The sequence below is a fragment of the Mustela lutreola genome, chromosome 4 (genome assembly GCF_030435805.1).
Source record: "Mustela lutreola isolate mMusLut2 chromosome 4, mMusLut2.pri, whole genome shotgun sequence".
Taxonomy (NCBI): Eukaryota; Metazoa; Chordata; class Mammalia; order Carnivora; family Mustelidae; genus Mustela; species Mustela lutreola.
This window is the reverse complement of record NC_081293.1, coordinates 131,556,256-131,573,126: the sequence shown is the minus strand read 5'-3', so window position 1 is coordinate 131,573,126 and position 16,871 is coordinate 131,556,256. Positions and strand designations below refer to the sequence as shown.

Below are 16,871 nucleotides of genomic sequence, written 5' to 3'. Positions count from 1 at the left end.
CACCCCACGACCCCCTGCCCTGCCTCTCAAGTTCTTAATATCAGAGAGATCCTATGATAATTGTCTTTCTCTGATTGACTTATTTCGCTCAGCATAATACTCTCTAGTTCCATCCATGTCCTTAATGTTATTTTCTTCTAAAAGAGTTTCATTATTCCTGGGCTGCAATGTTTGTATTGTAGCTAACCTTGCATTAAAGAAAATTTGCTTCCCCAAATCATAGACCTTCCAATCAGTCTTTTCATACTTAAGATTCAACATTCTGATTCAAGATCCAAAAGTCACCAACATTTCCATTCTAGTCATACTAGCACTCCATAGTAGTAAAGTGCCTCCCAACCATATACTATTAAAATTTTAGTTAATCTTTAAACTGCAACTACCAAAAAAAAAATGTAGATGAAAAACAGTTCTTCCCCTTTTCCAAAAAAAAAATAATAATAATAATAAATAAAAATAAATAAATAAAACAAAAGAGGAAGGGGGAAAAAAAAACCAGCCCTAAACAAGTACTTCTGACTTCCCTCAAACAAGAAAATATTGTCCAGAATTGCGTTCAGGCTGTCTGTATCTACAGCTCACTGTCAAAGTCAACTACTGAATTTTAAGTCAGCAGCCATGCAGCTTTTACCAGTGCATTCTCAAGACAATAATGTGGACTCCCACCGTCCCCCATGGTTCCTTGGTAAAAAACATAGGGTCACCACCTTAGTAAAGGACATCCAGGGATTGTGACTTAAGCGGACTAAAACGTGAGACTCATTACCTCAAAGCTCTGGGAGCCCTTTCGATTAAATATGGGCCCTTTACCTTCAAAAGTAAGGTAGCTGCTGCCTGAGAAAAGCACCTCGGGACATCAAGAACAAACACAAAGAGTAGAGAGAAACTTAAACCTCATCTAATATTACCCTCCTTTCACACATGAGAAAACCAAGGTTCAGAGAATTAGAATGACTTTTCTAAGGCCACTCGACTGGCCAATCATCATTTTATCCCAAGGGTGTGTCCTTTACTAAGACCTTGCATTTCAGTCAATTTTTAACTTTATCAAAGTGTCGAATACAGAAGTCTCTCTGCGTTTTATTTAGAGATTACGTTCCTAAAATTTATTTCAAGGCAATTTGCAAGTGATGAATTTATGACTAAATGATGAAAGTAGGACATGGAGGTCTAAGATCAAGAGTGAACCATGAAACCTCATAAATACTTTCATATTCACTGAAATATAAAAGGAGACAGCAATACACTTTGTAAATAGAGTGAAAATTACATTTGATGTTTCTTAAGTTAGTAATAGTGGGTATTAAAAAAGAAGTTTTTATTTATTGCTTACCAGGAATTTGTCAGGAGCTTCCTATCCAGGTTCAATGAAAAGCATTGACATGCATGTTATGTTGTTCTATGCAGATAATAATACACTAAGAGCAATCATCCTTTACTGGTCCTCCATCCAAATGCCCAATGTCTCTCTCAAATTGTGACTTGAAGAACTTCACTCTTTTCTGTTGGCCCCTGTTTCACATATCACAGACATTACTAGGTTTAAGTCCTAGATTTACCTTCTCTTTTTTTTTCTCGCTTATGATTTCCTTGCAGAAACTACTACTCCTTATCTGAAATCCACTTTATCTCCTCTTTAGAATTCCCAGTACCAGTTCCTTCTTTTTCTAATGATTCAAACTAGAAACAACTACAAATTTAACATTGTTGCCCTTGCCAGAAAAGAAAACAGAGCAAGTCCTCATACCTTGTAACTCTTGTTACAAACCAAATCACTAAAATGAATGTGCAGGTACAGCCCATTATCAGGGGAAAAAAAAAGAAAGAAAGAAAAGAAAAGAAAAATACAGATGCCATCACAAATACACACAGAGCCCAAGGAGACTATAAGACATATTTATTTTGCCCATAGAGTCACCTAATTCTTACTCCATATGGTCAGTTTTAGGGAAATATTGGGGAGCTCCTTCTCCCTCTAACCTCCTGTGATCTTCATCTTCGTGCTTTCTCCTGAGTTCTCTAACTTGTCTGTCAGACCCAGTCTCAGTCTCTACCAACAGCTAACTGAGGACCAAAATGATGGATATCTTTACTCTCACCTCTAGCCTGGGAAGTAAGAGAGATTTGCTGTTGGTAGAATTCGATTCCTCATAGTAGCAGACTACATCTCTCAGTTTCTCCAAAGAAATCATCATACAAACAGACCTTTATACCTTCCTGTTCCTAATACTGATGGCGATTTATAACTAATCACTTAGATAAAGCTTAAATATCCTCTTTCTAGTAGAGGTGAAAAGGGAAAACAAAGAAAACAACTATTTTACATGAGAAAATTGAAATCGTAAGATATCTCTATTTGTGCTCAAATTTCTGTCTTTTCTTACCTTGGATTTTATTCCACCTTCACTCATCTGTATTCAGCTTCATCAGGTTTTTTCTTTCTGGTGGATCATTTCAGTAGCTACAAACATAATGTTCAGCATCTATCCAAAGAAACAAGAAAGAAAAGAACATTTTTCTATTCCCCTTCACAGCAAAACTCCCCATAAGTATTGTGTATACTCACTGTCTACAGTTTCCATTCTTTCTTTTTCCCCTCAATGTTTAAAATACTTCATATTTAAATTCCATTCTCTCCCTATTTTAAATATTCACATGCTATTGATAGTATATTGCTCCCTTTTAAAATGATGTCAAAGCAAAGGGCTTTTAATTAGGATTCCAGAACATAGCAGGAGGAGAACTAAGGAGGAGTCTCTTAATTGCAAATACATAGAAATGCTAAATAAAAAATTAAAATATATATCATGGCTCAAGGTAAAGATGTGGAAATCTCCAGGTGCCAGAAAATAGGAAGAAACCTACAGACTAGCAGTGACTATATGGATCCAAATAACGCAGGCAGGAGGTTGGGAGCCAGGACCATGCGTTGGGCAGAGATCCACGCCCCAAGGCCCTCCAGGCTCTCATTCTGTCCTAAGTCCACATTAATCAGGCCTTCATACCCAGTATATCCTTTCAGTATTGTCCCTTGGATGTCAAATGGGCATCTCAAATGAACATGTCCAAAACCGACTCCTAATCTGACCCACAAAAACCTATTCCCCCTGTACTTCCCATGGTTAATTTATTAGTTGCCCATTAATAAATGACATTCCTTCTTCCATTTGATCAGGTCAACAATCTTAGAATCATTCTTGACTTGTCTTTGTTTCTTGTATTTCACCCCAATGTGTCATCAAATTCTATTAGTACCATCAGCCTTTCTTACAATATCTTTTACTACCACAGTGGTCTGTGGTATAAACATCTCTTGCCTACCTTATTATTTTTTTTTTAGTTTTTTTTTTTAAAGATTTTATTTATTTATTTGACAAAGAGTAAGAGCAGAAGCGGGGGGGGGGGCAGCAGGCAGGTAGAGGGAGAAGCAGGCTCCCCAATAAGCAGGGATCCCAGTGTGGGTTTTGATCCTAAGACCCTGGGAACATGACCTGAGCTGAAGACAGATGCTTAACTGACTGAGCCTCCCAGGCACCCCCTCTTGCCTACTTTATTGCAGTCACCTCCTTAGTGGTTTCCCTGCTTCTACCCCTATCTCAATCTATTCTCACAGTCATTAGAGTATACCTAAAGAAGAAGAAGAAGAATCATATCCCTCTCTGCTCACAAAACTCCAGTTTCATCCCCATCGCACTCAGGGTAAAATTGCCAAAGTGTTTGCCATGACCCTAAGACATTGCTGGATCTGGCCCCAGCCACCTTGCTGACCTGTCTTACCACACTCCTCCCCCTCCTTCAGTCTACTCCTTTTGCTGTTTCTTAAATACACCAATTCCTGCTTCTGGGCAGGAATGACTGATCATAAATGATAATGGTTCAATGCCATTCTCCTTGGGATATTTCCATGTAACAAGTCATTGGCTAAAGGGAAAGACTTCCAATAATGGACTAGTAAGCCGTTGCAGAAGACTTTGAAGGGAGATTCTAAGGAGGAAGTAGCCCTCAGTGTTTCTCAAATCACAGAGTTTAATTGGGGTATGATATATTCAAATACAATTTCATAATTTTTAGAGGTTTCTTGGACTTTAGAACTAATTATCTTTCCCACTTCTCTTTTCCCATTATTCTTTAACAGCCATTGATAATAACTTCTGCTTTTCCTTTTCATCTTGCCTTTAAAAGAAACCATTCAATCAACATAATCTTTGGGTGGAGTTTTTTTTTTGTTTGTTTTTTTTTTTGTTTTTTTTTTTAAAAATTTTTTATTTATTTGATAGAGATCACAAGTAGGCAGAGAGGCAGGCAGAGAGAGAAGAGGAAGCAGGCTCCCCGCTGAGCAGAGAGTCCGATGCAGGGCTCGATCCCAGGACCCTGGGATCATGACCTGAGCCGAAGGCAGAGGCTTAACCCACTGAGCCACCCAGGCACCCCCAGAGCGATTATTTTTGAATTATTGGTAATATAGGTAATTTAATGCTAATAAAGTAGTGGTTAGCTCAGTTCACACTGCCAAACGTTATTCTAAGTACTGCAATGTTAACTCATTTTATCTTTACCACAACAGTATGTGGTAAGTGATGTTACTGTCCCCGTTGTATAGATGCGAAAACTCAGGTACAGAGAAGTAATTTTCCCAAGGTAATACAGCAAGTAAATGGCTGTTATGTAAAGTAGATCAAGGAACCCCTTGGCTTAACATCCTCTAATGACATAGTCTCCTTGGCTCCTCTTTTCTTTTTTTTTTTTTTTTAAACTAATTTCTAGTCCACCAGGCTCATTCTTGCCTTGGTCCATTTGTACTCGGTCCTGGTATTTGGAATGCTCCTCCTCTAGTCTTTTTCCTTGTCATCATTCTTTTTTTTTTTTTTTTTTTAATTTTTTATAAACATATATTTTTATCCCCAGGGGTACAGGTCTGTGAATCACCAGGTTTACACACTTCACAGCACTCACCAAATCACATGCCCTCCCCAATGTCCATAATCCCAACCCCTTCTCCCAAACCCCCTCCCCCCGGCAACCTTCAGTTTGTTTTGTGAGATTAAGAGTCACTTATGGTTTGTCTCCCTCCCAATCCCATCTTGTTTCATTTATTCTTCTTCTACCCACTTAAGCCTCCATGTTGTATCACCACTTCCTCATATCAGGGAGATCATATGATAGTTGTCTTTCTCTGCTTGACTTATTTCGCTAAGCATGATACGCTCTAGTTCCATCCATGTTGTTGCAAATGGCAAGATTTCATTTCTTTTGATGGCTGCATAGTATTCCATTGTGTATATATACCACATCTTCTTGATCCATTCATCTGTTGATGGACATCTAGGTTCTTTCCATAGTTTGGCTATTGTGGACATTGCTGCTATAAACATTCGGGTGCACGTGCCCCTTTGGATCACTACATTTGTATCTTTAGGGTAAATACCCAATAGTGCAATTGCTGGGTCATAGGGCAGTTCTATTTTCAACATTTTGAGGAACCTCCATGCTGTTTTCCAGAGTGGCTGCACCAGCTTGCATTCCCACCAACAGTGTAGGAGGGTTCCCCTTTCTCCGCATCCTCGCCAGCATCTGTCATTTCCTGACTTGTTGATTTTAGCCATTCTGACTGGTGTGAGGTGATATCTCATTGTGGTTTTGATTTGTATTTCCCTGATGCCGAGTGATATGGAGCACTTTTTCATGTGTCTGTTCGCCATCTGGATGTCTTCTTTGCAGAAATGTCTGTTCATGTCCTCTGCCCATTTCCTGATTGGATTATTTGTTCTTTGGGTGTTGAGTTTGCTAAGTTCTTTATAGATTCTGGACACTAGTCCTTTATCTGATATGTCGTTTGCAAATATCTTCTCCCATTCTGTCAGTTGTCTTTTGATTTTGTTAACTGTTTCCTTTGCTGTGCAAAAGCTTTTGATCTTGATGAAATCCCAGTAGTTCATTTTTTCCCTTGCTTCCCTTGCCTTTTGCGTTGTTCCTAGGAAGATGTTGCTGCGGCAGAGGTCGAAGAGGTTGCTGCCCGTGTTCTCCTCAAGGATTTTGATGGATTCCTTTCGTACATTGAGGTCCTTCATCCATTTTGAGTCTATTTTTGTGTGTGGTGTAAGGAAATGGTCCAATTTCATTTTTCTGCATGTGGCTGTCCAATTTTCCCAGCACCATTTATTGAAAAGGCTGTCTTTTTTCCATTGGACATTCTTTCCTGCTTTGTCGAAGATTAGTTGACCATAGAGTTGAGGGTCTATTTCTGGGCTCTCTATTCTGTTCCATTGATCTATGTGTCTGTTTTTGTGCCAGTACCATGCTGTCTTGATGATGACAGCTTTGTAATAGAGCTTGAAGTCCGGGATTGTGATGCCACCAACGTTGGCTTTCTTTTTCAATATCCCTTTGGCTATTCGAGGTCTTTTCTGGTTCCATATAAATTTTAGCATTATTTGTTCCATTTCTTTGAAAAAGATGGATGGTACTTTGATAGGAATTGCATTAAATGTGTAGATTGTTTTAGGTAGCATAGACATTTTCACAATATTTATTCTTCCAATCCAGGAGCATGGAATATTTTTCCATTTCTTTGTGTCTTCCTCAATTTCTTTCATGAGTACTTTATAGTTTTCTGAGTATAGATTCTGTGTCTCTTTGGTTAGGTTTATTCCTAGGTATCTTATCGTTTTCGATGCAATTGTAAATGGGATTGACTCCTTAATATCTCTTTCTTCTGTCTTGCTGTTGGTGTAGAGAAATGCAACTGATTTCTGTGCATTGATTTTATATCCTGACACTTTACTGAATTCCTGTATAAGTTCTAGCAGTTTTGGAGTGGAGTCTTTTGGGTTTTCCACATATAGTATCATATCATCTGCGAAGAGTGATAATTTGACTTCTTCTTTGCCGATTTGGATGCCTTTAATTTCCTTTTGTTGTCTGATTGCTGAGGCTAGGACCTCTAGTACGATGTTGAATAGCAGTGGTGATAATGGACATCCCTGCCGTGTTCCTGACCTTAGCGGAAAAGCTTTCAGTTTTTCTCCATTGAGAATGATATTTGCGGTGGGTTTTTCATAGATGGCTTTGATGATATTGAGGTATGTGCCCTCTATCCCTACACTTTGAAGAGTTTTGATCAGGAAGGGATGTTGTACTTTGTCAAATGCTTTTTCAGCATCTATTGAGAGTATCATATGGTTCTTGTTCTTTCTTTTATTGATGTGTTGTATCACATTGACTGATTTGCGGATGTTGAACCAACCTTGCAGCCCTGGAATAAATCCCACTTGGTCGTGGTGAATAATCTTTTTAATGTACTGTTGAATCCTATTGGCTAGTATTTTGTTGAGTATTTTCGCATCTGTGTTCATCAAGGATATCGGTCTATAGCTCTCTTTTTTGGTGGGATCCTTGTCTGGTTTTGGGATCAAGGTGATGCTGGCTTCATAAAATGAGTTTGGAAGTTTTCCTTCCATTTCTATTTTTTGGAACAGTTTCAGGAGAATAGGAATTAGTTCTTCTTTAAATGTTTGGTAGAATTCCCCCGGGAAGCCGTCTGGCCCTGGGCTTTTGTTTGTTTGGAGATTTTTAATGACTGTTTCAATCTCCTTACTGGTTATGGGTCTGTTCAGGCTTTCTATTTCTTCCTGGTTCAGTTGTGGTAGTTTATATGTTTCTAGGAATGCATCCATTTCTTCCACATTGTCAAATTTATTGCCATAGAGTTGCTCATAGTATGTTCTTATAACAGTTTGTATTTCTTTGGTGTTAGTTGTGATCTCTCCTCTTTCATTCATGATTTTATTTATTTGGGTCCTTTCTCTTTTCTTTTTGATAAGTCGGGCCAGGGGTTTATCAATTTTATTAATTCTTTCAAAGAACCAGCTCCTAGTTTCGTTGATTTGTTCTATTGTTTTTTTGGTTTCTATTTCATTGATTTCTGCTCTGATCTTTATGATTTCTCTTCTCCTGCTGGGCTTAGGGTTTCTTTCTTGTTCTTTCTCCAGCTCCTTTAGGTGTAGGGTTAGGTTGTGTACCTGAGACCTTTCTTGTTTCTTGAGAAAGGCTTGTACCGCTATATATTTTCCTCTCAGGACTGCCTTTGTTGTGTCCCACAGATTTTGAACCGTTGTATTTTCATTATCATTTGTTTCCATGATTTTTTTCAATTCTTCTTTAATTTCCCGGTTGACCCATTCATTCTTTAGAAGGATACTGTTTAGTCTCCATGTATTTGGGTTCTTTCCAAACTTCCTTTTGTGGTTGAGTTCTAGCTTTAGAGCATTGTGGTCTGAAAATATGCAGGGAATGATCCCAATCTTTTGATACCGGTTGAGTCCTGATTTAGGACCGAGGATGTGATCTATTCTGGAGAATGTTCCATGTGCACTAGAGAAGAATGTGTATTCTGTTGCTTTGGGATGAAATGTTCTGAATATATCTGTGATGTCCATCTGGTCCAGTGTGTCGTTTAAGGCCTTTATTTCCTTGCTGATCTTTTGCTTGGATGACCTGTCTATTTCAGTGAGGGGAGTGTTAAAGTCCCCTACTATTATTGTATTATTGTTGATGTGTTTCTTTGATTTTGTTATTAATTGGTTTATATAGTTGGCTGCTCCCACATTAGGGGCATAGATATTTAAAATTGTTAAATCTTCTTGTTGGACAGACCCTTTGAGTATGATATAGTGTCCTTCCTCATCTCTTATTATAGTCTTTGGCTTAAAATCTAATTGATCTGATATAAGGATTGCCACTCCTGCTTTCTTCTGATGTCCATTAGCATGGTAAATTCTTTTCCACCCCCTCACTTTAAATCTGGAGGTGTCTTCGGGCTTAAAATGTGTTTCTTGGAGGCAACATATAGATGGGTTTTGTTTTTTTATCCATTCTGATACCCTGTGTCTTTTGACAGGGGCATTTAGCCCATTCACATTCAGGGTAAGTATTGAGAGATATGAATTTAGTGCCATTGTATTGCCTGTAAGGTGACTGTTACTGTATATGGTCTCTGTTCCTTTCTGATCTACCACTTGTAGGCTCTCTCTTTGCTTAGAGGACCCCTTTCAATATTTCCTGTAGAGCTGGTTTGGTATTTGCAAATTCTTTCAGTTGTTGTTTGTCCTGGAAGCTTTTAATCTCTCCTTCTATTTTCAATGATAGCCTAGCTGGATATAGTATTCTTGGCTGCATGTTTTTCTCGTTTAGTGCTCTGAAAATATCATGCCAGCTCTTTCTGGCCTGCCAGGTCTCTGTGGATAAGTCAGCTGCCAATCTAATATTTTTACCATTGTATGTTACAGACTTCTTTTCCCGGGCTGCTTTCAGGATTTTCTCTTTGTCATTGAGACTTGTAAATTTTACTATTAGGTGACGGGGTGTGGGCCTATTCTTATTGATTTTGAGGGGCGTTCTCTGAACCTCCTGAATTTTGATGCTCGTTCCCTTTGCCATATTGGGGAAATTCTCCCCAATAATTCTCTCCAGTATACCTTCTGCTCCCCTCTCATTTTCTTCTTCTTCTGGAATCCCAATTATTCTAATGTTGTTTCATCTTATGGTGTCACTTATCTCTCGAATTCTCCCCTCGTGGTCCAGTAGCTGTTTGTCCCTCTTTTGCTCAGCTTCTTTATTCTCTGTCATTTGGTCTTCTATATCACTAATTCTTTCTTCTGCCTCATTTATCCTAGCAGTTAGAGCCTCCATTTTTGATTGCACCTCATTAATAGCTTTTTTGATATCACCTTGGTTAGATTTTAGTTCTTTTATTTCTCCAGAAAGGGCTTTTATATCTCTCGAGAGGGTTTCTCTAATATCTTCCATGCCTTTTTCGAGCCCGGCTAGAACCTTGAGAATTGTCATTCTGAACTCTAGATCTGACATATTACCGATGTCTGTATTGATTAGGTCCCTAGCCTTCGGTACTGCCTCTTGTTCTTTTTTTTGTGTTGAATTTTTATGTCTTGTCATTTTGTCCAGATAAGTGTAAATGAAGGGGCAAGTAAAATACTAAAAGGGTGGCAACAACCCCAGGAAAATATGCTTTAACCAAATTAGAAGAGATCCAAAATCGTGAGTGGGGAGAAAGGGGATAAAAAGTGGTTCAAAAAGGAAGAAAGAAAAAAAAAACAAAAAGAAAAGAAAAAAAAAAAAAAGAAAAGAAAAGAATTTTTAAAAAAAGAAAACACCTAAGAAAAATGTAAAAAAGAAAAAATATATATATTAGATAAACTAGTAAAAAATCGTTAAAAAAGAAAAAGGTAACAGTTAAAAAAAAAAAAAATTTTACCCGAAGGCGAGAAACAAAAAAAAAAATGAAAAAGAAAAAATCAAATTAACTGCAAGACTAAAAAAAATCACAGGAAAAAAGCCATGAGTTCCGTGTTTGGCTTTCTCCTCCTCTGGAATTCTGCTGCTCTCCTTGGTATTGAAACCGCACTCCTTGGTAGGTGAACTTGGTCTCGGCTGGATTTCTTGTTGATCTTCTGGGGGAGGGGCCTGGTGTAGTGATTCTCAAGTGTCTTTGCCCCAGGCGGAATTACACCGCCCTTACCCAGGGCCGGGGTGAGTAATCCGCTCGGGTTTGCTTTCAGGAGCTTTTGTTACCTGAGCGCTTTCCGTAGAGTTCCGGAGGATGGGAATACAAATGGCGGCCTCCTGGTCTCCGGCCCGGAGGAGCCGAGAGCCCAGGGCCCCACTCCTCAGTGCGCCCTCAGAGAACAGCGCCCAGTTACTCCCGTCTGCCTGACCTCCGGCCGCGCTCCGAGCTCACCGAGCCTGCGACCGGTTCAAGGTAACACGGTGCTGCGAGCTTACTGTCGGCTCTGTCTCTGTAGCCGGCTTTCCCGTTCCAATACCCGCAAGCTCTGCGACACTCAGACACCCCCGATCCTTCTGTGACCCTGCGGGACCTGAGGCCACGCTGACCCCGCGTGGGCTTCGCCCCGGTTTAGCCTCTGGAGCGATGTCCCTCAGCGGAACAGACTTTTAAAAGTCCTGATTTTGTGCACGGTTGCTCCGCTGCTTGTCGGGAGCCGGCCCCTCCCCCCGGGGTCTATCTTCCCGTCGCTTTGGATTCACTTCTCCGCCGGTCCTACCTTTCAGAAAGTGGTTGTTTTTCTGTTTCCAGAATTGCTGTTCTTCTTCTCTTCGATCTGCCGATGGATTTTCAGGTGTTTGCAATCTTTAGATAAGCTATCTAGCTGATCTACGGCTAGCTGAAGCAGTCTCAGCTTGCTACTTCTCCGCCATCTTGACTCCTCCCTTTGGGTGGAGTTTTTAAAATGCAGAAGGTTTCAGAGACAAATATTTACCTCTGCAGGTACTCGAATGGTCAGTATCTAGAAGCCTTTCTCCTTTGTAAGCATTATCACATGCTCAGATTCTCTCTGTGTTGTCCCTTAGATTATGAAATGTGGCTCAGCGTCATCACACCTTTCCTTTCCTTTGTAGCAGGTGCTTGCTCAGGACTAAAAGTGACCGTGCCTTCACACACTGTTCATGGCATCAGGGGTCAGGCCCTCTACCTCCCCGTGCACTATGGATTCCACACACCAGCATCGGACATCCAGATCATATGGCTGTTTGAGAGACTCCACACGATGCCCAAATACTTACTGGGCTCTGTGAACAAGTCTGTGGTTCCCGACTTGGAATACCAACACAAGTTCACCATGATGCCGCCCAACGCGTCTCTGCTCATCAACCCATTGCAGTTCACTGATGAGGGCAATTACATCGTGAAGGTCAACATTCAGGGAAATGGAACTCTCTCAGCTAGTCAGAAGATCCAAGTGACCGTTGATGGTGAGTCCACTATAAGAGACCTGGGCCACTGGGGAGCATGGCAGTTAGTAACAGCTCAGCTTTAGGTCCTGACTCTGCAACTTTGGGCAGATTAATTAACCCTCAAAGCCTCAGTGTTTTCAGTTGCACAAATTACATTATGTACCTTATGAGGCTTTCTGAATATTAAATAAGACATGCATGTAAAGTGTATGCATAGTGCCCAACAAAAGGTAATCAAGCAATAAGCAGAACTTACTTGTTCACCTGGAAACTATCAAGGATAAAGTTGCAGATAAAATGCGATAAAGGATAAAATACGATAAGATGGAGGAAATTTTATTTTCTCAGTGTCAGTATTTGTCACATGAATAATTTTATTTGGATACACCATTTGGGGGAGGATGAGACTTGCTCAAGGACTGTACTTAAATAACAATAGAAGTTGCTGGAAGTATCCTCTGAGGGATTATGGAATCAGCTAAATTTCAGACCTTTATTTCCCTTATTGAGGTATGTAAGTAACATGCCTTAAATATGCTATGTCCAAATCCCAACTTCTGATTTTTCCCCCTTAAACCTGATTATTTAACAGGTTATGACTTAAAATTTCTTCCGTTTTTAGTAAATGCCAACTCCATTCCATCAGTTACTCAGACCAAAACTTTGCTATCACCATTGACCACTCTTTCATATCCCATATTCAGTCTACAAGTATTCACTGCCAGCTTTACCTTCAAAATACAGAGTTCAGTCACTTCTTCTCACCTGCTCTGTCTGCTCTCTCAACCGCACCACCAGCTCTGGCCTGGCCTGTCCCTAATAGCCTGCTACCCAGTCTTCTGCTTCTACTCTCACCTCCTGCAGCTTTAAACCCTCCAATGGCTTTCTGTCTCATTTAGAATAAGAGCCAGAGTACTAACATATTTTACAAGGCCCCACATGATCCTTCCCAACATACCCAGTTTTTCTCTGACCCATTTCCTATCTCCCTGATCCCTCACTCACTCTTTTCTGACCACACTGGCCTCCTAGCTTTTCCTAGAACAGGCCAAACACATTTATACCTCAGGTCCTTTGTACTTGCTATTCAATCTGCCTAGTCTGCTTTTCTCCTAGATGATAGATAGCATGGTTCCTACACCTATTTCGTTTAGGTCTCAGCCAATATGTCACTTTTATCTGTGAAGGTTTTCCTGACCACGTTATAAAGTATAACTTCATTCCCCCAAACAGAAAGAGAGAGAGATTCCCCCAAATAGATATATAGAGAGAGTTACTCTCTGAGTTCTGCTTTATTCTTTTCATAGCACTGTTTCTACCTGGATGTATTATATATTTTTATTTGATTGTTGGGTCCATGGGAACAGGAACTTTGTATTGTTTGCTGATTTGTCCGCAGTGCCTAAAAGCTGATGCTGGCCTTTAATAGGCACTCAGTAAGTGTGTGTGAAGTAAATGAGTGGAGACCAGAGAGATTGAGAGGAACAAAGGCATAGGATGTGGAAGCAGGTGCCTATAGAGCAACTGTGAAAATAGAAAAGGAGAAAATGTTCATGAAATTCTCCTGGGTAGTATCCCATCTCTCCCCAAAATGTAATGGAGCATTCATTACATGTTAATATCTAGTAAAATTGGATCTATTTGGCGAAATGCAACTAAAAAGTCTTAATAAGGGTTTAGGACTTGTGTAAAATATCTTCCTGGGAAACTTCCACCTGTGAGTCACACTTTAAGGAAAGTATATGATCATAGCCTATTCTGATTGGTTCTCCCCATAGAAGACCTTAGATATTAACTTATTTGACTTATCCCACACCACATCTGTTTCCACACAGAGAGATATTTGAAACATAAGCTTTTCCTGTGTAATAAGCATAGATAACTCATTTTTCCTTTTAAATCATAATAATGTAAACAAAAGCTATTCCACATCCTTTATTCTTGCCAGGGACTCTAAAAGATTAAATTGAATGAACAAGTTGGTTGTACCCATCTTAAGAGAAACTGGAGGCTTCAGAACTACTTTGGTCCTCTGCAAATTATTTTAGTTTCCTTTCTTATTTTTCATTTTCTCCTATATTCTCTGGGCTGAAGTATTGGGTCTCTTCATTCCCCAATGCACAGTTTTCCATGTAGGAAAACAAGTGCATGAGTCAAGAGGAATTTCCCTTCAGAGATGCATCAACCCCAATTTAAAACTTGATAGGAAATTGAAATCCAAATATATGAGCCAATCATTTCTCACGTACCTATCATCTCACTCTCTCTGTGATGGTGTCTAGAAGGAGATTATTAAACATATCTTCCCAAAATGCTGGAGAGAAACATTGCCAGATATAAAGCCCTTTTCATTTTGTCACTGACTGCTGTATAACTCTACTCAAGTCACTGTCCTTTATCAAACAGAACCAAGAACCTCAAAGATTAACAAAGTTTGCTGAAGTTATTTGTGGATACTTACATAATTCCAACCCTTACCTAACAATTTTATAGTTAAAACTCAGGGAGGAAATATTTACTCATTCTTGAAGATATGTTCATTTGACAAATAGCATAATGTGCCAGATTCATGAGACAAAACTATTTTCCCATTACTTGAAGTTCCAACAGGAATTACTATTGGATTTGTCTTTTATATCTCTAATGGAATGTAATCACAATAACACATTTTATCCTGTTTTCGAATTGAATCAGTGTTGAAATGTAGGCTCTGGTTTGTAAAGTGGCTAACATAATGTTGCAATTGCACAGCAATTAAAACATATAAGTAGTTCACTTACATAAAAAGAAAATAAGCAGTGAAAATGTGATTCTCTTAAACTTTCCCTCAATATCCCACAAGTGTAATATATAAGAGTTTTATATTTTACAGATGGTGGATAAAAATTTAGGTTCACCTACCTAAGCAGCCATTCTTGGGACTTTAAGACAAATCAAGAAAGGAAAATGCCATGTAAACTTTGCCCGTGAGAATGTACCTTTATGGTGTGGGAAAAAGCACAATAAACAGGAAATAAGGAAGTTGGTGTTGTCTGAACTAACTGCATTATCTAATAGAGTAAAGGTTTTCATTAGAAAATCCTTAAAGGGGACACCTGGGTGGCTCAGTTGGTTAAGCCGCTGCCTACAGCTCGTTTCATGATCCTGGGGTCCTGGGATGGAGTCCTGATGTATCGGGCTCCTTGCTCAGCAGGGAGCCTGCTTCTCTCGCTGCCTCTGCCTGCCTCTCTGCCTGCTTGTGTGTACTCTCTCTCTCTCTGGCAAATAAATAAAATCTTTAAAAAAAAAAAAAGAAAAAGAAAAAGAAAAAGAAAATCCTTGAAGAGTACATTCCAGAATTTGGTTATCTCTGCTATAAATGATATTTTTATATTTTTATCATTTTGCATTTTCCATGAATTTTTCTTTATTTTCTGAACTGTCTACATCTACAAAAATATAAAAATTTAGAATCATTTCCCCAGGATTTGATATTTGAAAGACCACACAGACTTGTATTATAATTCTGTAGTGGCAAAAACCATTTCTTTTTTTTTTTTTTTATACTGCAGATCCTGTAACAAAACCAGTGGTGCAGACCCAGCCTTCCTCTGGAGCTGTGGAATATGTGGGGAACTTGACCCTGACATGCCTCGTGGAGGGGGGCACCCGGCTGGTTTACCAGTGGCTAAAAAATGAAAGGCCTGTCCACACCAGCTCCACCACCTCCTTTTCTCTGCAAAACAGTACCCTTCATATTGCTCCAGTGACCAAAGAAGATATTGGGAATTACAGTTGCCTGGTGAAGAATCCCGTCAGTGAAGTGGAAAGTGACATCATTATGCCTACCATATACTGTAAGTTTTTAACAAATATATATTCATGATGTTTCTTCTGGGAAGTTTATTATTTTTCATAGGTCCCATGACCTATGAAGTATGTCTGTCATGAAATATAACTAGTAGTATGACCCTGTTTCTTGAAGATCAAGGTGAGATACTGGCTGTGAGCTTTTCAGGATACATTTTCTGACTTGGTCCGTTGTGTGACCTTATATCCAGTGCAAGGTAGGAACCTCAATTTTAAGAAACAAAGGCCAATTCAGAAGACACTTATTTATTTACTCTAAGATCAAAGAATTGGTGATCATAAACTGGGAGAGGGGGTACTCTAGCTGACCACAGGGAGAAAGAATGTTCCTAGATTATGCATGGGTACTACATCCGAGGGCTGCCCTCTCTGCCCATTTTCTCAGCTCCATTTTTAGAGAAAACATAATTATTCTGCAGTAAGGTATTGAGGTTCCCAGAGGATCAGAAATTATTTCAGATCTCAATTTTCTTTGTTATTTTTCGTTGTTGTTGCTGTTATTGTCATTTAATCTTATACACAGAGTTAAGTTCATCAGACTCTTCAGTTTGTCATGTTATCATCCTAGCCCAAGCAGGATCCCTCTTTCTTTATCATATTATTTTTCCCAGTCCCCTCTACTTCATAGCACCACCTCTAATATGTTTAGTTTTGCGGTCTAATTTCGGCTTCACACAGGGTTTCTCAGGGTCCACATTAATGACATTTTGGGCTGGACTAATATTTGTTGTGAAGGCTGTCTTATGTATTATAGGATGTTTAATGGCATCCCTGGTCTCCCCACCTTCAACTGTGACAACTAAAAATGTCTCTGGATATTGCTATATGTTCCCTGTTGTGAAGGTTGCAAAATCTCCCCTAGAACCAATGACCTATCACATTGGGAAGTCTTCTCGTCAGTTACTATGTAGCTTAAAGCATAGCCACAACAGCAGTGTAACAAAAAGAGTGAGAGATGGGGAAGGAAAACTTCTCAACCCTGTGACATGAGGGTAGAGGTTCCAGATAGTTGAATCATTGGGAAGAATTAACTGTGTCTACTTACTGGTCACATATTATCTGTATAATAATACTGGGAGAGGCTCCAAAACCGAGTGTTTAGGTTATAGGAAATAGATAAACCTAAGTAGGAGATGGTTTCTATCATTACCTATATGACCTTAAGAAATTCCTTGACCTTTCTGAGTCTCTTATGTAAAATGGAGATAGTCAAGACTACCTCACCACATTGCTGTGACTTGATAAGGTGTCTG

At 39.4% G+C, this 16,871-nt stretch overlaps 1 protein-coding gene across 8 annotated transcripts in view; it reads left to right on the top strand.

Annotated features, from left to right (window-relative positions):
• HEPACAM2 (HEPACAM family member 2) overlaps positions 1-16,871 on the top strand; it is a 68,110-nt gene that overhangs the window by 9,300 nt on the left and 41,939 nt on the right. For 6 of the 8 annotated variants that reach the window (XM_059171131.1, XM_059171123.1, XM_059171127.1 and 3 more), the window contains exons 2-3: positions 11,434-11,787; positions 15,321-15,605. In XM_059171131.1, the coding sequence (XP_059027114.1) occupies positions 11,583-11,787; positions 15,321-15,605 (490 nt within the window). In that variant the 5' untranslated portion in view covers positions 11,434-11,582. The remainder of the gene's footprint in view (positions 1-11,433; positions 11,788-15,320; positions 15,606-16,871) is intronic. The other 2 variants (XM_059171124.1, XM_059171130.1) reach the window with 1 other exon arrangement.